Source organism: Amblyomma mixtum, chromosome 5, assembly GCF_055824585.1.
Source record: "Amblyomma mixtum isolate Tamu chromosome 5, ASM5582458v1, whole genome shotgun sequence".
Classification (NCBI taxonomy): Eukaryota; Metazoa; Arthropoda; class Arachnida; order Ixodida; family Ixodidae; genus Amblyomma; species Amblyomma mixtum.
The window spans coordinates 40,653,221-40,674,570 of NC_143016.1; the positions used below are offsets into that span (position 1 = coordinate 40,653,221).

The 21,350-nt window shown below is 48.8% G+C and overlaps 1 protein-coding gene across 2 annotated transcripts in view; it reads left to right on the top strand.

The window, feature by feature from the left end:
• Positions 1 to 2,926: 2,926 nt before the first annotated feature.
• Positions 2,927 to 21,350, top strand: part of LOC149341867 (amine oxidase [flavin-containing]-like) — a 61,675-nt gene continuing 43,251 nt past the window's right edge. The window contains exons 1-3 of one of the 2 annotated variants that reach the window (XM_089544107.1): positions 2,927 to 3,174; positions 10,790 to 10,899; positions 13,358 to 13,452. In XM_089544107.1, coding sequence (XP_089400233.1) covers positions 10,815 to 10,899; positions 13,358 to 13,452 — 180 coding nt within the window. In that variant the 5' untranslated portion in view covers positions 2,927 to 3,174; positions 10,790 to 10,814. Of the gene's footprint in view, positions 3,175 to 10,544; positions 10,900 to 13,357; positions 13,453 to 21,350 lie in introns of those variants that run through there. The other variant, XM_089544108.1, reaches the window with a different exon arrangement.

Genomic DNA, 21,350 nt, shown 5'->3' on the forward strand with positions numbered 1-21,350 from the left:
GCCGGTAGCCACGTTTGACCTTTAGAATGACCTCTGACGTCATACTATGGTGAGAGATGGGCTGCCAAGTCGAGTCGTCGCGCAGCGGCGGCCGGTAACCACGCGTGACCTGTAGACGTGGCGCACTGCGTTCCTTCAGTGACGTCAAGGCGTGACGTCATACCAGGGTGAGAGATGGGCTACCAAGTCGAATCGTCGCGCAGCGGCGGCCGGTAGCCACGCGTGACATTTAGAATTACCTCTGACGTCATGCAATGGCTAGTGACGTCATAGCGTGACGTCATACCAGGGTGAGAGATGGGCTACCAAGTCGAGTCGTCGCGCAGCGGGTGGTGGTGGTGGAAAACATTTATATACAGATACACTTAAAGAGGTTATGTACGAGCTGGCCCAGAGGGGGCCAGCCCTTAAAAGTATTCGGTGAAGGACCCTGTAGTTCGGGATCCCAGTGGCGTTGGCCGCCGCCCGGGTTCGCGCGACCAAGGCCCGTTGTGCCTGCAGGTCAGAGCAGCCGAGCAGGGTCGCCGGTAGCCACGCGTGACCTGTAGACGCGGCGCACTGCGTTCCTTCTGTTGGAGGCGCTGCGCTTTTGCTTTCGAAACCTACCAGGCTTAACCAAAGCTAAGCCCCCGCCAATTTTTAGACTGCTTACGTGCTGTGAAGGCGAAAGCAGGACTGCCCCATCGTGAGTTTATATGTCGTCGGCTGCTGGATGGTAAGCCACAGCTGCTGAACGGTCTGGACCCCCATTTACCCATTTCATAGACACCCCTTGTACCCCGGAAGAAGTAGAGGAAGCAGCTATAGCAATAGCCATTGCCCAAACCAATGCGGCTTATATACTTAGCGATTCCAAAACAGCCATTCTTAACTTCGCCCGCGGACGCGTCCATCCCCCGCGTGACAGATATTAAGAATGTGCACCCTAAATCCCGATAGGCGTATTGAGCTCGTGTGGGTGCCGGCTCACTCTGGCAATCCCGGAAATGAGGCCGGCGATAACATAGCCCGAGGACTTATTTGCTGGGCAAATGGCGACCCCAGCCGGGATTTCTCGAGGGAGCGGGCACACACGTTCTCAGAACTAACTCAACAAGCACGCCTTGCCCGTCGACTCTATCCCCCTCCCCAACCCCGCCTATCCCACTCCCAACAAATCCTCTGGAGGCGACTCCAGACCCGAACTCTTCCTACCCCTCAGCGTCTATCCTACTTCCGCCATGTTTCCCCAGAGTGCACTCTCTGCGGAGAATCGCACGCCACCCTGGACCACATCCTCTTCGGCTGCCCTGCCGATCCTCCCCCGCAGGGACAGCCCGCCATCGGTACATGGGAGGAATGGGAGGCCCTACTTGCGTCGCAGGACCCGGACACGCAACTTCGCTGTGTGAACCGGGGTGCCAGTGCCATGGCCCTACGTGGCCTGGGCACATGCGCGTAATGTGAGGGCTGCGTGGTGGCCCTGAGACCTTGCACGGTCCAAACTCGCTTGCTTAATAAAGTTTTCCATCCATACATCCATATATGTCGTCGGTCGGAATCCCTCTCGCTAGCCAGCTTGCAGCTTGACTAAGAGACTTATGCAAGGTGCAACAAGAAATCGTGACACCACCGGGAACGCTGTATAACGAACGCAAGCGTCAAAATTTTGATACGAATGTCGGGGAAGGCACGCAATTGAAGGTACACCGTGAGTTCATAATTATTCAGTCGGTTGGAGTAATACTTGTTGGGCGGCTAGTTGGTGCATGTTTCCAGAAAAGGCTTACAGCGCCGAAACAGATAACACACAGAAAGCTAGACGGGACAGGCGCGAATCCCTCTCGCAAGCTAGCCTCATTTTTGACTAGCAGGTGTGTGCTATAGTATACATCGCCCGGAACGCTGTACGACGAACGGTTGCGCCACAATTTCGATACGATAGTCGGGAAAACTGGCGCCACATTGAGGTTCGCCATTTATGCCGAGCAAGTGGCACGTCGGAGGCGATTTGAGAGGAGGGGCATGCGGCGCTGCTCCTGGTGCCTGTTGACGTCGGCTGTTTCGACGCCGTTTTTTTGGGACCATCCCACGGTCGCCTACAGAGTTTCCTCTAATGGGGCTAGTGAGGCTTCCGCCTTAAAAATTTGTTCATAAGAAAGCATGTTTACAGGCAGCTGTCCTTTTAATTTTCTTCATGAGCCAATTCGAAATCACTGGAGACCAATGTGTGCAGACGAGCCGTTTCAGCCGAGTTCTAGCTCTTGGTAAAGACAGGACACCAGCTGACGACCGTTTGCATGATGTGCACTGTCTTCTATTGTCTCTCGACGTGCATGCAGTCAGCCGAATCCACTGACGCAATTTTGCCCCGGCTCAGGTCCAACCAAGGAAATACAATAACTTTTAGACCCTCGCTAAATTTACTTTCCTCACCCCACCTTTTCTCTCATTTTCCTTGAGAAACGCTATGGGGCTTCCAGTGGTAGCGGTCGAAAAACTGGCAAATATAATAGTCCCATGAGTAACGCAAATTTCCCCATCTTTTTTCTTTTTTAAAGAACACTATACTGAAGTCCCAATCTAGCAGCCAATAAATACGTTTCCCTCTATTAACGAAACTCCTCCAACGTCCGCTGAATCTCTGGATACTTTTATGAGATAGCTGCATTGGTTGCGGTATCCAGAGAAATTTACTTGCAACCCTATATTGCCCATTGACAGAGACAGCAAAAAAAAAGAAACGCGAAAGCCGCATTTCTCGCAACCCGGTCGGTGGAAGACGAAACAATCCTGACGGTTACCACACCCCCCTTCGTCGGCTGGGAAGCCATTGGCTGCCGACTGAAAAACAACCATTTCCTCCGCGAAGTTTATTGCCTTTTTTTTTTTTACTGCTGCTGCTGCCATTGCCAGCTGCGTCTCCTAGCGCGTTCTACTTTTGGCTCGCGAAAGGGGTGAGCGGTAGCGCATATATGCAGCCGTCGCAGATGGCCTCTTTACGGGCAGGTTGAAGATTATGGGCTCGCGTGAAATACTGGGGGCTATCAGATAAGAAAGCGTTGAGGTGGCTGGGCGCGGTTCAGATCCCAGTCGAGCTTCAAACAGTCGTGCACGAAGTCGTCGCCCTGAAGGAAGCCTGCCCCCCTTTCTTGTCTGGGCAGAACGGACCAGCAGTTGCTGCCATTCATAAGAGTGAGTGCATGTGAATCCACTGGAACGTTCATGCTATCTACCCTGGGCGTGCTAAATCATTGCCTGGATGAAAGAATTCGTGTGCGACCGTTTGTTTTTGAGAAAACCCGAATAACGCCTGTGCGAAATGTGAGCTTGACGTGTTTGATACACTGCGCCACCTAGTGTCACGAACTCGCGATGCTTAATACACGCCGCGTACTCACTTGAATACAAATTCTTTAGTGAGTACGTTGCCAGTAGCCAGCGCTCTCTGATGGAAATGTGTGGTGGTGGAGAAAAATCTTTATTTTTACGAAGGGTGACTGGGAGAGCGGTCAGCATGGGCGGGATCCCGATTCCAGGACTCCGATAGCTTCGGCTATCCTCCATCAGCCGTTGCTGATCGCCCTGGCTAGAACAGAACAGAGTAGCTCCCCATGAGGAGGTAGTGGGGAGTTTAGGCTCTACATAGTGTTGCTAAGCCACTCAGGACAAGAACTGCAAAGCATGATCAATCAGTTAGACAGGCAGAGCAGAACGGTGGGGCTAAGAATTAACATGCAGAAAACCAAAGCAATGTAACAACAGCCTAGCAAGGGAACAGCAGTTCGCAATTGGTAGTGAGGTGCTGGAAGTATAGTAAGAGAATATGTCTACTTAGGGCAGGTAGTGAGCGCAGATCCGGATCATGAGAGGGAAATAACTAGAAGAATAAGAATGTGGTGGAGCGCATATGGCAGGCTCTCTCAGGTCATGAATGGTAGCTTACCAGTATCCCTGAAGAGAAAAGTATACAACAGCTGTATCCTACCGGTACTCACCTATGGGGCAGAAACGTGGAGGCTAACAAAGAGGGTTCAGCTTAAGTTAAGAACAACGCAGCGAGCTATGGAAAGGAAAATGATAGGTGTAACGTTAAGAGATCGGAAGAGGGCGGAGTGGGTGAGGGAACAAACGCGGGTTAATGACATCTTAGTTGAAATCAAGAGGAAGAAATGGGCTTGGGCAGGGCATTCATTGCGAAGGCAAGATAACCGCTGGTCCTTAAGGGTAACGGAGTGGATTCCAAGAGAAAGCAAATGTAGCAGGGGACGGCAGAAAGTTAGGTGGGCGGATGAGATTAAGAAGTTTGTGGGGATACAGTGGCGGCAACTGACAAAGGGCAGGGTTAATTGGAGAGACAAGGGACCCTTTGCCTTGCAGTGGGTGTAGTCAGGCTGATGATGATGATGATATTGTTGTATAGAGTGGTTTGGGCGCTTTTGTATGACGAGTAGTGAGAGGGGAATTATGAGGGGATTCGGGAAGAAGTTGTGCTTGTGGTGCCTTGTCGTGGCGTCCGCTGGTGCCGTGCCGTGGTCGAAGCGTTCTTCGTTGTAGTCTGTAGTATTCAAGGACGTGCGAGTACGTGAGTGGTTCTGCCGATAGTGCGTCGTTGAGGTGTGACCGCCCGTCACCTGGTGCCCAGTCTGTAGGTTCTCGGGTAAGCGCGTGTGCGCGCTCGTTACCAGAAGGAACAAGTGTCCTGCGGAGCCCAGCCGATGCGTACCATGGGCAGTGTGCTGGGATCAGGGAGATTCCCAGCATGTGTTGCGCATGGGGAATGAGCAGTCCGGATACATACGCCTGGAGGTGGCCTGGAAGTCGGTGACGACGAGAACTGTGCTCACGTCGGCCGTGATGCGGCTTGTAGTATGGCGAGGGCGCTCTTCCGCCGTCCTCTTCCGTAGCTTGTGTGTGGCCTTCTTCGTTCGTGACCACCGTCGGCTTGTCGGGGTAGCACGGCTACGTCAGTATAGAGGATGGACGGATCGTTTCCGAGGGAGTTAGCGTCTGCTCTCTGGCCTGTTTTCTGCATCTCTTGTGATGGGGATGCATGTATCGTGGAATTGGTGCCCCCTGTATCTTCGCACAGAGTGTGGGCGCCAGGGGGAGGGGGGCTGGATGCCCAAGGCGGTCGTGGAGGTCTCTACCTGTGCTTCACAGCCGGACAAGCTAGCCGGCGAGCTGTGCTTCGGTTAGCTCTTCGATAGAATTGTGGATGCCTAGCTGGAGCAGGCGTTGTTTTGAGGTGTGTGGGGGAAGTCCCGTCGCCGTTTCTATTGCCAATCGGAGCAGAGCGTTTAAGCGTTGCATTTCTGCGGGGTGAATGTGTGGTAGGGCGTGTGGTACGTGAGGCGGCTGACGAGTTCTTGCACGATACGCAGTGTGCCCGTCTCTTTGAAGCCGCCACGATGATCGGATACGCGTCGTATCATGCGTGTAATCGGCGTGATCTGTTTGTGGAGGAGGTGCACCGTGTGAATGGCTCTGCCATTGGACTGGAAGGGCAGGTCCTGCAGGTCGCGGAGGCGCTCCACTTGCGGTATTGGTATCCCCTCAAGGTGGATGGAAATCACGGGGAGCCTGTACAATTGTCGACGCTGTTTGCGGACGACCAAGAGGTCTCTACAGCGCAGGTCAGGCCTACGGCGGTCGCGTACTTTTGATCCGTCCCGGAGCGTGTCTTGCATGTTGCCGTCGGAGCCCTCCGTGACCCCACTCATCACGTGGTCCGCGTACAGGGCATGACGAATGTGGGGGATGCGGTGAAGGAGCGGCGGTAGTCTGCTATGGCGACATGCAACAGTATCGGAGAGAGAACTGATCTCAGGGGCTTTCCTCGGCCCGTCAAGGGGATGAGGCCAATGGTGGCGGTGCGGTCTGCGAGGAGAATGCGGACCTACGTTCGTCACCGCAGCGGGAGGAGGCAAGGTTGTCAAGTCGTGGGATAAGGGCCGGGATAGTCTTGGTCTGTACAGCGCTGAGGTGGTGGTCCATGACTTCCTTCTTATCTGGAGCAGAGCCGCGCGGCCCCCCTGCTCCACTGTGAGAAAGTTGTGTCAACGTAGATGTAGAGTGCTAGCGTAGCTTGCGTAGAAGGCCATACGTTCAAAACATGGCGGCTTGTGGTGCGGAGCCAGCACAACCTTCGAAATGAGTGGACAGCTAAACAATGACGTCATAATTCAAAAACAATAAAAACTTGGCGTCATAGTATACGTGCCGTTTGGCGGGGATTTGGATTGGATTGTAAAACGTTTATTGCCAACAGTCTGAAGGGCATATAGGCCCCCCGCCTAAACGACGGCCAGAAGGTCTTGGCTCCTGGCGGCGTCTTCGGCCAGTTGGACGACTTTTGTTTGAGTCTCCGGATCGGAGCTGAGTAGGAGAGCCTCCCATTGTTCAAGTGACTTTATTTTTTGTCCCTCCAGGGGGGCAAAAGGGCATTTCCAGAGAATATGGTTGAGATCCGCTTTGGCCTTACATTGCTTACACTCGTTTGAATATTGTCCCGGATAATAACGACTACACATAACCGGGTTCGGAAACGTATAAGTTTGGAGACGGCGCCAAGAGGTGGCCTGGCTCTTTGTCAATGATTTATCAGCAGCGGGGTACTTTGTTCGATTGAGCCTATAATGTTGTGTGATTTCTCTGTAACCTACAAGACGATCCCTGTCTGCGAAGCCCTCGGTAAAAAAATATTCTCGCACTTTTGGACGTTCAGCGCGACACATGAGAAGGACGAAGAAAGAAGACACGACGAGTGCTGACTACCCAACGCAATTTTTATGTAGTCAGCGCTCGTTGTGCCTTCTTCCTCGTTCTTCGCCTCGTGTGTCGGTCCGAATTTAAAGGTGTTCACATACCAACAAGTCCATCTATTGGTCTTATTGCTTCAATGGTATACATTTATAAAAAAAAAATTACTCGCTGTTTAGGAGCTGGTTTCGAGTCCCTGAGTCGCTAAGCAATGAGCTGTGACAGAAAAAGAAGCAATGGTGCAAATTTTTATTAACAGTCACATTTTGTTATTTGAAAACCGTGAATAAAACTCAGACTTAGAGTAGCGACGCAACAAGAGGTTGCTTAACTAGCGCAAGGAACAAGTGCGAAATCTACACGCGTAGAGTATGATAAGTCATGGCTATACTGCTGCGCACAAATGGCACAATAGTGCTGTAAATAGCGCTGCACTTTCCCAATGAAATTAGTTCTGCCTTTTAGAACACTTTCATTGATACGATCAAAATCTACACATACCAATGAAAAATGAGGAGGCGAAAGAATAGGTACAGGTGAATAAGCACATAAGAGCAGTGGGCTTGTAATCAGAGGAAACGTTCAAGCAAGCATTTGCTACAAGAAATTACCCAGGACGATTTTATTGAGACAGCTGACCTCATTAAAGACTGCTTTGTGCATAACGCACAAATAGTAATAGCCTCTGAGCATCGAGATTCAGCAAAGAGAGAAGGCCATTACTCTCTTAGGTTACACAATTGTATAATTTGACTACTTAGGGCTGGCTTCAATCCTGCTCTTTTTAATTTCCTCAGTAATCAACAGGGTGCCTCTGTTCATGTGCAAGTTTGCTTTATTTGCAGTCATTCCTATGTGTGCGCTGTTTGTGCTGCAAGTTTTTGTAGGGACATTGGCCCAGTCAGGCGTTCATTGCTATCGCCTTCCGCCTCTGCCCCTTGGCACTACTTATATACTGTCTTAAGCACAATAACCAAACAAACAAACAAACAAACAAACGTGACATAAACAACACTCTTCTCAGATCTGCAATAATAAGGCAGTATAAAAGGCCGGTATCACCACAGCAATCTAGAAAACTCACTATATGTACAAAACATTTTGCTCAGTAACGTGTAAGTAGAGTAAATGGTCAAGGCAGCGTTTACTTTGCGAGGGATCATGCTAATGATTTTTTGAAACCTTTCGCCAACATTTACAGAAACATGAAGCGATGTAGGCTTCAGTCACTGAAATTTCATGGCACACAAAACTTGTGCATCATATTTTAGAAACAAAGTTCTGCCAAGTGCATGCTGACCGTGGCGTTGCGTCAACATGGACACAAACGATTGTCATGCATTATTTTACCCATTACAGTCAACATAACGCATAATCATGCAGTCCTATTGCAGCCGCATGCAAAGCAATGAACAGAACTCACAACTGAACAAGCTCTTTTTTACTACCAAGCGATCATCCGAAGGCCACATCTGACAGCTCCAAAACAACAACACAAGTTGGTGTTTGATCACATTTTCAGCAGCGCGAGCAAATTCAATGAAGGAAGAGGCGGACAGGAAAGAGCGCTGAAATTTTTCTTGCTTCTTCCGCCGTTGGGTGTTTTATGTTTATCTCCAGTTTTCTCATTGCTGCATGGTTGTCTAAAAAAAGGCATGATGTGGCCTAGCCTTGTCCTAAGCATGATTTTTTTTCGCGCGTTTGTGCCGACACGTGTATTGTTTTTCCCCCGGGTGGGCGTTACCTTGAGGCTATATGCGTACTGGCCGCAGTCTTCTCAAATAAAATTGTTAGTTCAGTGCTCTTTCCTATACGCCTCTTCCTTCCTTGAATGTCTGCTGGAAATACGATACTATACCAAACAGGCGTTATGACACCTTTCTGGCTGCTATAGGCACCTAGTGACAACGGCATGCCAAAGTGACTGTAATACCCTACCGTCGCAGTGCTATGCCGGCGGAGCAGTTCGTACTTTGACACTTTCATATGAATCAGCAGTTCTTCGCGTGCTGTGTGCTCTTCATCTCGAACCATGCTGTCCATCCGAAGGCAGCAGCGCCGAAACATAAGGCTGAACTGGTGGAAGATAACGGGCTCCTACCACACACCACGTTCGGTCTTCGGGCTCATATATCAACGCAGGGCATCCTACTCCAGCTCAAGAAAGGAACTGTCGATCAGCCGCGGCAAAACAGCAACATAGATATTCTGTCGTTAGTCGTGAAGGGAGCATTTGATAATGTGAAGCACTCCACAGTACTGGACAATCTCCAAGCAATTAACTGCGGCACACGGACATTTCAGGCACATGACGGTGGTGTCCACCTGCAAAAAACTGCTTTCGCACAATATTTCGTGCTTAGCAATTCTAAACGGGCAGCAATTATTCTTCTGCTTCGTTTAAGCAGCCAGAGGACAAAGAAAGACGACGGCGAAAAAAGCTGTCAGACAAGTTGTTAGGAAACCGCAGCCAGGTCTGTGTGCACGGTGGAAGCTGCATGTTACCTACATGATAGAGATTTTTCGCATTTTATGGTCAGTTGGTTGACGCATGGAGCAATAGTGCAGCCGATGCAACTCTGTCACTCGCTAAATTAGTAGCATGAGTGCACCTTGAACGTCCTGACACATCCATCACGCAGCATTAAGCATTGGATCGCTCTGCTTCGCAACATAGCTGCATTCAGAACTCTTGAGTTGTGACTACCTGCACGCCTTTTCGAGCTCGGGAGCTAACGCCTTCCGCAGAACACTGTCCAAATCCTGAAGCAATCATAAAATGTGCGGGTTTTATCGCTAGAATTTTCTGGTGTGGGAATCTTGAAATAAAAAAAAAAACCTCTTAGGCGATCCTTGGTGGATCGTTTGAGTGCGTTAGCAACCACGTCGTCATATCCGAGGTCGACACACTGAAAATCTTTATATCCGAGGTGGTACACTTGGGCTCGTTATATCCGAGGTCAACGCACGAAAGTTCCTTAGGCGGCGGGGGAGTGCTCATCCCCAGCAAAACTGGTCCAGAAGCGAAAGTGAACGGCTCTGCCCATTGCATGCGTAGTAGGAGCTGGCAGTTTTCAACCAGTGAGGCCGCGCATGCGCAGAGCGGCCGTGTGAAAAAGGCGGATTGGTGGGGAGGCAAGCGGCCCCCACTTCGCAGGACGCTGCCATGTTGCCCGACTTTATCTGATTGGAGGCCGTGCTATCTCGCCGGTTTTGGGTCAGAGTGGCCCGATAACCCACGGACCAAAGAGGCGTTATATATGGTTCTGCGAACTGGCGCCTCGCTTTTCCCGTATCTCCCTAACCGATAAGGCGACCCTATTCTAAAACTCAATTTTTTTTTCGCTATAAGATGCCGATATCTTGCCGATATGCGCTGTCTACGAAGTTAGACAACCCAAAGACCAAGTAGGCGTTATATATGGTTCTGCGCACGCAGACTAGCCCCTAGCTTTTCCCGTATCTCCCTAACCGATAAGGTGACCCTATTCTAAAACTCAATCTTTTTTTCGCTATAAGATGCCGATATCTTGTTGAGATGCGCTATCTACGAAGTTAGACGTCTCTCATTTCGTTGTATTTCCTCTACTTCGAACGCATCCCAGCTTGACAGTCTGTAAGCTCTGGTGCTGTAGGCAGATTTCGTTCGTTAGGCTATTTAAACAAAATTAACTGTGTCAAAACGCTCACGCAACGCTTGTTAAGCTGTACGTACCACCTGCTGCATCGCGCCCGCACCAGTCGCTGCGCACGTGACCCATCCACAGAGCACAGCGGCTGTTCGCAGGCGGACGCTGCATTCAGCTCTGCAGAGCCTGCGTCACTCGACGCTTCGCACAGCGCGCCGCACGCAGCGACGACCGGGCGTCCCAACCCGTTCCGTAGTGAGAAGAGCGAGCACGCAGAGACGCGCGACGCGATCGATCGGTATGAGCGCGGAAAGTAGTAGCCCGTCGCAGTATCCGCCGCAGCTCGCAAAGGACGCGCCGGCCGGCGTAGACGTAGTGCAGTCGCCGTCCAGCCCACAGCTGCCGTCCGTGCAACGCAGGGGTCGCCGGCGGATACCAGCGCGCATGGACCAGTCCGGAGGAGGAAGCTGTCCCGATGCCCCGGCCGTCAAAAAGACCACGGTTCTCGTCATCGGCGCGGGTCTCAGCGGTGAGTAGCGCATGTTTCTAACCGTGCGAAAGTGCAGGCGGCTCACGTCACGCACAACCAGTGTTACCGCTAAAACAAGTGCGCTAGGTCTGCTCCGACGCCACTGGTGGCTCTCAACTTCCTAGAGTGACACCGACTGCCCTTACTATTGTGTCTCTAGGCTGCCCCGAGAGCCAACAGCCAAACATCAGCCGCCAGCGAGAACTCTGGGCAGCCAAGTTGGCTGTGTACTTTTCTACCGAACTGTGCCTACGCACGCACCCCGGCAAAGCATGAACAATGTACGAGAGAGGAACTGAATCTAAGCGAGGCTTAGTTTTTTTTTTCTCCCCTGAAACACGGATAAGTTTTCAGTTGACTGCCGCTTTTTTTCTCTATCATTAGAAGATTATTTGTAATTATTTGTAACTGGTAAGTGTCTGAATAAAAACCACAAGAGCACAAGAGGAAGGTGGACAATTACAAAGACGGGAATCTTTGCGCTGTCACTAGTATTAAACAAAGATGCTTGTAACACGCTGTTTCCAGCGCGCAGGATATCAGCAAAGCATAGAAGCCAGGATATCAATGATTTGATGACGTCCCGAAGGAAGATGTACATGCATAAGTGTTAGTAATTGGTTGGAAGTGAGCGCCTGTGTTGTGTAGGTCTCTCCTTGTCGTTCTTTGCGTGTGCTCCAGGACGTATTTGACGCCTGGACATCCGCTCCCAACGTGACGCTACTGACGAACGATCCGCCTAAATTTGCCGCCGGAACATTTGCCTAAGTCGAGAAGACACCCTTAACAGTGCTTTCAGAACTTCTCCAGCCGCTCTAGTAATTTTTTCTCTCAGTCGACTGACATCATCACCATCAGCTTGACTACGCACAGTGCAGGGCGTAGTACTTTACAGGCCCCAGTAGACCATTTGTGGAAATCTGTAAGTCAGCTTCTCCACAAAGCTTGTTTTTCTACCAAAAGGTCTCGTTCTTGTATTCTTTGAGGAAACGAAAAGAGTCTAGCTCCCCCTTCTGAGTAAACTCCGGAATGTCGCCAGTTGACATCAAGGTGGCTCCTCGAGTTATGTCGAAAGAGTACAATGGTACAACATAGACTAGGGGATCGCGGCCAACCTTCTGCAGCACTGCAGCAGAAACTATAGGCACGAAATAGAAAGAAGTGGGCCTTTTTCCGTACCGGCAGGTGTGAGCTACCTCATACTAATAAGGGTAGCTTTTAGACGAGTTGGTGTATCATGACGAAAAGTAGCGCTCGATAAAACGGGACAAAACGGAGAGGACACCACATGCGCTGACTTTCCACAGATTTTTATTCAACGCAATACGTGTTTTTGAACACTGCGAGAGAACGTCAAGCTCATCTTCTGGGGCTTCAAACGAACAGAGCGTAGATGTGCGGTGGAAAGTGACTTGCTGTGTGGTAGGATTGTGGGATAATATATTCATGTTCTGGCAGTGTACAAAAACCCGAGCTGCGTTGGATAAAAATCAGTTGGAAGTCAGCGCATGTGGTGTCCTCTGCGTTCTGTAACGTGCAATGACACTGCACAGTCACGGCCACCTGGATCGAGCAAGCCCCGCCGCGCGCTCGATCCAGGTGGCCGTGGAACAGCGCACGGGCCTCTAGAATTTCGCCTCCATCGCAATTCGTCCGCCGCGGCCGGGATCGAACCCGCGTCTTTCTGGTCAGCAGCCGAGGGCCATAACCACTGAGCCACCGTGGCAGCGGTGTCATTTGTAATCCAGGGTGTAGGCCTCGTCAGGATGCATGCTCTTTATGCCTCTTAGCCCCTCCTCGGGGACATATTGTATAATATGGTCAAATAAACACTACTACTACTAGTCCCCCGAAATGCTTGCGTTTAGCGTACATAAGCGTGCATAGCAGACGAGGCGAAGAGGTCTCCGCCTTCCGTATATTGCTGCAAAGAACCTATGAAATGGAGTAAGTAATAGTGACAATGGTATTTGGAAAGCGCGATTCTGCTAGTCGCGACAGCATAACGAATTCTCGCGCGGTGCGAAAACGAAACCGCGCTGCTAATATTATTGGCGGGCTTCACTCGGCAACCCAGGGTACGATTGCGAAACGCTTTTTTCGCCATTTCGATGAAGGTGGAGTACACATACGCCTAGTTCAGCGGTTTCTGTGTACGCTGATGAACCCCATCAGGGCCGTATTTTCTAATTATCTTGTTTTTCTATGACATTAGTAGCCATCGACTGTGATAGAGGGAAAAAAATGTCATTCTCCGGCTCCACTGTCAAAGCATGGGCTCATCACTGGTGTACAGAAAAAAAAAATATCTTGCGAGAGAAGAACCGAGACGAAATACGCTCATGGAGGCGGTCTAAGCTAAAACGGAGCTCACCAGTACGACCTTCGTCTAGCCCGTGCTTTTGCTTTGGCATATACCAATATTATTTCTCTCTCTGGTGCGTTTTGCCTTCAACAGGTTTGTCGGCCGCCAAGTTGCTGTCCGAACGTGGTGTCGACGTGACCATCCTCGAGGCACGAGATAGGGTCGGAGGCCGCCTGTACACCGTCAAGGTAGGTCTTCGGCCAGTTTTGTGCAGTAATATGTCCGCCTTCTGCAACTATGTAGACAATGGAATTGCGTGACAATCCGTGAGGCAATTTTATTTTCTGGCGTGTGCGTGTGGCTTTCGTGACTGCCGTAATCAGAAGCTACGAGACGCCCCATGCAAGTAATTCGTGTTTTTGCCTCTGAAGGCCCGTTGCAGTTTGTCAGAGCCGATTGAAACAGTGTCTGTTCCCCAAATATTCGAAGCATGTACCGCGATATTCAGTGTGTGCAGTGCAACAAAGTACCATCTGTCGTTCTCAGCCTGTCTGTATTGACGGTTGCAATTCTCCCTTAACCGGAGCAACATCAGGCCTGTCCCAAGGATTCGTTTTAGGGCAAATTTTTCTTTAAGTATATATTACCGGTTTGCCGAGTTGCGTCTCTTCTTGCATGCACTTATACGCTGACGACTTCGTCACTTATTGCGAGGTTCGTAATGATGATGACATACTAATATTTCAGACCAATTAACAAATGTAAAATAATGCGTGTCTCGCGACAAGCTGAAATTACCTGGGTGTACACACTCAGTCAAGAAGACCCTACGTTAACGCCTTGCGCAGCAACCTTTTTTATGCTGCGGGAAACCCTGTGCACAATGGTAAATTGTTTTTTGGGGAAATGAAGCGGCGCAGTGTCTGTCTCGCATATCTCGGTGGACACCTGAACCGGCCGATGTGAAGGGGGAAGGTGGGAGTGAAAGAAGATAGAAAGAGGTGCTGTAGTGGAGGGATCCGGAATAATCTCGACCACCTGGGGATCTCTAACGTGCACTGACATCGCATAGCACATGGGCGCCTTCCGCCTCCGTCGAAATGCGGCCACCGCGGTCGGGTTCAATCCCGGGTACTCCGGCTCGGTAGACGAGCGCCTCAGCCACTGAGCCACAGCGGCGGGTATCACCTCAAGTTTTTTTTTTTTTAAGGCGAAAGCTTTTAATGCCTCATACTGTCGTTAGCAGACGCGTCGGCAGGAGTGTCGACAGACGCGTCGGGAGCCGTGTCGACAGAGGTGTGGGCAGATTCGCCCGCCTTTCGGCGTCGCTGCTTAAAAGGCTGAAGGTTCCAGCATGAATAAAGGCGCATCTAGTGAATTCATGGGCTTCATAAATAAAATAAAAGGAGTAAAGTCAAGAAGAGGAAAATAAAAAATAAAAATAAGAAAGTAAACAAAAATAAAAAGGACATAAAAATAAGATGGGAAATGAAAATAAAAACAATAAAATTAAGAAAAGGAGCAAAGAAAATAAAAAACAAAATATGAAAAAATAAAAAAGTCAATAAAAACGAAAAGTGGCCAGGAAACGCTTTCTCCTTGCAGCACTTTAGAGAGCCAAAGTGCCCCCTGAATTTTTTTTTCGGTCAGCTGCGGTTGGGTCAGACATTTTCGAATCAGCGCTTAGAGCGCAGCCGTCGGTGCGAGGCGGCTCTCGAGGATTTTTTTTTTTTACTTTTTCCCTTGCTTCGCTGCTGAAAGTGCTCCAGAAATCAATCATTCCATCATTTTATTATGAGGTTAGATTATTTTGCTGTTGGTAGCTCCACGCTGAACTTGCCTCGCGAGGGAATGTATACACACGTGAAACAAAAATATTCTTTGTAGGTATTTTTTTTTCATATTTTTGAGTGCCAAGTTGGCGGAGCTCCCTGGGTTCACTGCATGACGTTTACCACGAACAGCATTTGTACGACGAACGACGAGACGAACTGCAGGGCAGTAATTTAGGCGCAGTCTTAGTATCTCCCACCTCAAGCAGATCCGCGTGTGGCCCCCGCATGCACCGGCATCAAGAAGAGGACGCGGTATTCATCGCCTGTATCTTTCAGTCTGGGATGAAACTAATAGAAACGAATTGAATTAAACGAATTGAAGCGCCGACAACGTACAGAGCGTCAGGTGCGCCCACAGATCACTCGCGCATACCTGCTCTAGCTAGACGAAGCCTCTCATCCGGTTTAATATATTCTCTCCTTCCTAGCACCAGCACCTATAGCGTCAGTTTATTCCAGTGCAACGATCTATAGCAGGACACAACTTAAAAAAAAAAACAGTTGGTAATGCTGGATCAATGTCCGCGGCGTCCTATATTACCCCGCTGACCAATCACAACAGTAAACGAAATTAAATTTTTAAAATTTTTTTGACTATATCAAACAAATCAGGCATCGAAAATCTGGAGGTTATATTTTTTCTTGTAGTTAGCTTCTTAATTAGGTAACAAGGAAAGTTTTAACAACGGACTACTTTTTTGTCGTGGAGGTTCTGTGCGGCTCTCCTGAATGTGGGCGGAGCTTCAATGTAGACCTACGATGTATCCGAATATAGAGTAAAAAATTCCATCGTCGTCTGCTGACCGGCTGGACTATGTCTGGGCAACGCTTAGCCAAGTTTGCAAGACTGTGGGACACTGCAGAACGGCAATACTGAGCTGAAATGCGTCAGCACTAAGTTTAAACCAGGTTCACTCGCCTCTCTGTGACACGTAAGAAAAAATGTTTGGTCGCTCATTGTGCGCCAGCTGTTCTGCATCCGGCTGCAACAACCCGTGCCTGAAAAAGTCTAGGTTATAGCTGCTGCTCTGGTTTGTGACAGGAAGTGGGTCAGGCGCGGCGTCATGCATTGTATGCCGAAGTGCTGCGGCTTGCGGCCTCCCCGCTAAATTCTGTCCTTCGAACGCAGCAGCTGGCAGGATGACAAATATGTGCCTGGATTCTATGCGGTGTTTAAGCAGCGCTTGTGCACCTGAAGGAAAAGCGGCTCCAGCGGTGGGAACGGTGTACCAAATGCACTCTGTTGTATTAAGCCTGCTGTACGTGTTGCCATCAAAGGTTCTATTATTTTGTGTGCCGCTAAATTGTACCAGCGCTGCGCCTAAATAAGTACCAGCAAAGCCTGCGCGAAAGTCAGTTGACGTGACAAAACAACCATTTGATGTCGGGTGCTTGGCACATCCGTATTAGTGCTACTGGATGACGAAAATGATGCCAATGGAATCCAATCTGGATTTCACGCATTCTTCCGTTTGCTATCGGAAAAGTGATGTTAATTCTGCGCGTCTGTGACTGTGCAGCTTTACTCGAATCCCCTCCCCCCTTCTCGGTCCCTTTGCGCGATCGCAACGCATTCATTCTCCGATACTAGGCAGTTTTAATTTCCCGTACGTACAAAGTTTACGTATGTAAACATAAGGACTCTATACGTAGCCTACGCGCACGTCGTTTGAAATCCTTAGTTATTCGTACGCTACGCACACCGCGCGTAGTTATTGTAAGTACCTAGAGTTGCGCTTTTGTTTTCCCTGGGTCGCTAGCGCCTCTATTGGCTAAAGGGGATCACATGTTTGGAAATAATCCATGTATTGCGGAGAAGCCAACTCCTTTGCATCCTTTATCGCAAGACGGTTGCTGACAGTTCATTCGTACACCTACTGTTGTCGTGCTTTGCGTTATTTTATTTTGTCTCAGTGCACACGTTCGCTGAAAACGATGTCTTCTTATCAATAACAAGCAATTTTATCACAAGTGTCCGTCAATTGTTAAAAAGAAAACATTTGTGATTTCTGACATCAACAACAGATGGCGCCACCTATCCACCTCACCCTCAGAGAGGGCAGAGAAACGCAAGCTTCAAGAAGAGCTTTGTCAGTTGGAGTCAAAAACGGCTGACACCGGAAGCCACGTGGATAGGGCTTGCACTGGCATGGACAGCGATAAGCCAGTAGGTCAGACATGTTCAGGCAGGAACAGCTACGCACAGGTGGCAGCTGTGAAGTCGAGAGGCGATACTGAGAAGGGGTACGAGCTAATTCCAGGAAATGAGGTCACAGTCGCTGATAAGAGGCAGCAAGATCCGGAAGATAGGAGGGAGGGGCAGAATACGCTAGTGCTTATCGCTGGTGACTCAAACATGAGGCGCTGCAAAAAAGCTATTCTGGACCGTGTGAAGGGTGATAGGCGGGTAGCAGTCGGGGTGTTTCCAGGAAGGACAATGGACGATGCTCTGAGAGCGACAAAAAGTGAACTTTCCGAGAATGTTACAAGGCGTAACTTGGTAGTGGCAGCGGCGGGGCTGAATGATGTCCTGAATGGTAACGCCGCACAACTAAGGAAAAGATTAGCTGAGGGAGTTGACGGTATAAGGGCGATAGCACAGCAAGCGCAGATCGTGGTGTGTACAGTGCCGGAGGTACAAGGAAGGAATGTAGAGGTTGCTTACGACGTTGTGAATCTTAATCGAGAGATAAGGCAGTTAGGCCTCGAGAAAGGCTTTGAGGTGGTAGACATAAACAAGGAAGTGCACAGAGCAGGTTTGGGCAGAGACTTTGAACGAGATGGCATCCATTTCAGTGGAAGGGTAGGAGAAGAGATAGGCTGGCGCCTGGGAGGCCGAGCGGTAGCTTTTTTAGGGGGTCCACGGTGGCTCAGGGCGTAGGGGTAGGTAGAAGCGATGGAAAAGCGCCCCATGGAAAAGCGGGATTATAATCAGTTAGAACTGCTCATCGCTACAAAAATGAAACATGTGAAAGGAGTAAACCGCTGGAGAGGAAAGAGGAAGCCACGAAGCTGGTGGAATATGGAAATTAAGGAGGCCATCTAACAACGACGGGTGGCTTCAACGGAACACAGAGAAGCAAAGAGGGCGCAGTTATCTGAAGAGGAAATAGGCGAAAAATGGGAATCTTATCGACAAAAGAAACAGCAAGTTCAGGTCCTAGTCCAGGCTAAAATGAAGCAGTCCTCTGATAAATGGCTGGCTGAAGTTCGCGAGGAAAATAAAGGGGGGGCCAAGAAAATTCTGGAACCATATAAGCTGGTTGGGAAAAACAAATCAAAGAATGCAGGAACAGATTATAGATGCTGAGGGAAAATGTTTAGAGGGAGACGATGCTGTGAACTACATTACGTCATTTATAGCTGCGTCTTTTAGCAACGACAATGGGGTAATCTCCACAAGTGAGGCGGCAACACAGGACAGCACAATAGAGAACAGCTTACAACTGACTAGTCTTAACTGGGAAAAGGCGGAAGCGAATACTCCTAAAACCACATCCGCAGGGATAGACGAAATTCCAATTAAGCTGATTAATGAACTTGACCCAAGAAGCAAGGAAGCGCTGATAAAAGCATTGGAGACAGTCATAACAAATCAGCAAATTACGCACAGCTGGAGACAGAGTGAAATGAATTTGATTTATAAAGGGAAAGGAGATAAGATGAGCATAAAATCCTTCCGTCCGATTACGATAACATCTGTTATGTACAGGCTGGCAATGCAGGCGGTGCAATTAAAAATGCAGTCATGGGTAGAAGGTAATCGGATACTCGGAGAACTTCAGAATGGGTTCAGAAGGGGTAGGCGCTTAGATGATAGCCTGTTCGTGCTTACCCAATGCATAGCAATAGCTAAGGCGGAAAAGAGACCTCTGTTTTTAGCCTTTCTGGACATAAGCGGTGCATACGATAACCTGAACAGGGAACTCCTGTGGAGCATATTGAAAGATTTAGGTATCGGTCATGAGGTAATTGATTTTCTACAGGAAATCTACCGAGATAATGAAGTTGAAATTACTTGGGAAGGAAAAAAAAGTACCACAAATGTGGGGGTGCACAAAGGATTAAGGCAAGGTTGTCCTCTATCACCGCTGCTGTTCATGCTTTACGTGATAAATATGAAAAGAAGGCTAGAAGTAAGTAATCTAGGTTATAATCTGTCGTACAGATTAGGCGGAAATGTAGTTGAGCAGCGACTCCCGGGTTTAATGTATGCGGACGATATTGTACTGTTAGCAGATAGCCAGGAAGATTTACAAACTTTGGTTAATTGCTGTGGAGACGAAGGAGACGCTCTAGGATTCAGTTTTAGCGCAACTAAATCAGGTGTGATGATTTTTAACGATACAACTGATCAGGTGCTTACAATACAAGGCCACGAAATACCCAAAGTGGCCGAATACAAATACCTCGGGATATGGCTAAACGCAGGGCAGATATACACGGAAAAGCATGAGCAGGCTCTTAGGGCAAAAGAACGAAGAGACGCCGGGATAATGAAACATAGGGCATTATGGGGGTACAACAAATATGACCAAGAGGTATTTGGAAAGGAATAGTGGTGCCGGGACTTACTTTCGGCAATGCGGTTCTGTGCTTAAGGGCAGAAGTTCAGTCGAGATTAGACGTAAATCAGAGAGCTGTTGGAAGATTAGCACTAGGTGCCCACGGCAAAACCACAAACGAGGCAGTACAAGGGGATATGGGCTGGGCATCGTTCGAAGCACGGGAAGCTAAGAGTAAAATACTATGTGTGAAGAACGCCTGAGGAAATTGGACGATAATAGGTGGGCAGCTAAGGTATTTAAATATTTATACAGAAAGAGCGTTGACTCACAGTGGCGGAAAAGAACTAGAAAACTAACCAGTAAGTATGCCGGTCATGAGGACGGAGAAAAAAAAGAGCATTAAACGACAGGTTAAAAACGCGGAAGTTAAAAATTGGATGAATTCAATGGAAAAGAAACATAGTGTAGAACTATATCGATACTGGAAAAGGCAGATCAGGAAAGAATTTTTCTATGATAACTCAAGAGGCAGTGCCCTACTTTTTGAAGCTAGGTAGAACGCGCAGCTACAAAAAGAAATTTAACGAAGAAGATGACACATGTGCAGTGTGTGGCAGATCTGTGGAAACAATTGAACACCTCATAATCAAATGTGATGGTATCCATCCGGATGTCGATGCAGGCACAGTCACTCTTTCTAAGGTCCTAGGGTTTAAAGATAACATTGGTCATGTAAATGAATCTGCAGTGGAAGTTAGCAAAAAGCGATTGGAGGATTGGTGGCTGAAAAGCAGAGATGTGGCATAAGGTTAGAATTGTAGGAAACCGTAGGTAAAGATGATGGCGAATCTTAATGAGAATTGCCAACACAGTAAACAAAAAATAACAAAGAAAGAAAAGCTGAGCATGGTGGCAATTGCCACCACCCCGCTTCAAAGGGGGCGCTCCTATCAATCCATCCATCCATCCATGGCGAGTATTTCGTTCGTGTTCCTGATTGAGGTAGGCCTGGGTGCAGTAGACGCATTACTAGCAAGCTGTGTCATTCAATGGGACTATAACATGCCAAGAGTAAAGCAAGTCTGGCAGCCAGAATCAAGCGGATTGAGCCTCCACTCGCTCTAAATATCCGCCTCCTGCATGCAAGAGTTGCGGCTTTCCCTCATAATTTGGATGGTAGGGAGGGCAACATGGCAGACCTATACGCAACTCTAGGTACTCTAGCTCTACTCATTAGTATGATACAACTTAAAAAAAGAAACAGCAATTGCTAACACTGGGCCACAGACCGCGGCGTCAGGTATTACTCCGCTGTCCGATCGTAACAGTAAACGAAGTCAGCTTTTTAATGTTTGACTATCTTATGCAAGCCAGGTGTCAAAGCTCTACAGTCGGATACAACGTAAGTCTGCAGTGAAGCTCCGCCTACATTCAGCCTCCGCGCACAGAATTCCTCCACGATAAAAATGTAGTCCGCTGCTTAATCGTTTCTTGTTACCTAAACAAGGAGCTTATCACAAGAAAAAAACTATCAGCTCTAGAATTTTGGTACGTGGTTTGTTTGGTATAGTCAAACATTAACAAGGTGATTTCGTTTACTGTTGCGATTGGCCAGCGGAGTAATACAGGACGCCGCGGACCGCGGCCCAGTGTTAGCAACTGCTGTTTTTTTTAAGTTGTATCCTACTATAGAGCTTATAATTTTTTATTGTGATAAGCTTCTGATAAGCCATTGTCAACGAAGATGGCTAAGACACAGAAACAAGAAAATTGCGCTTGTTGTACCTTCGTCGGGTGCCGTAC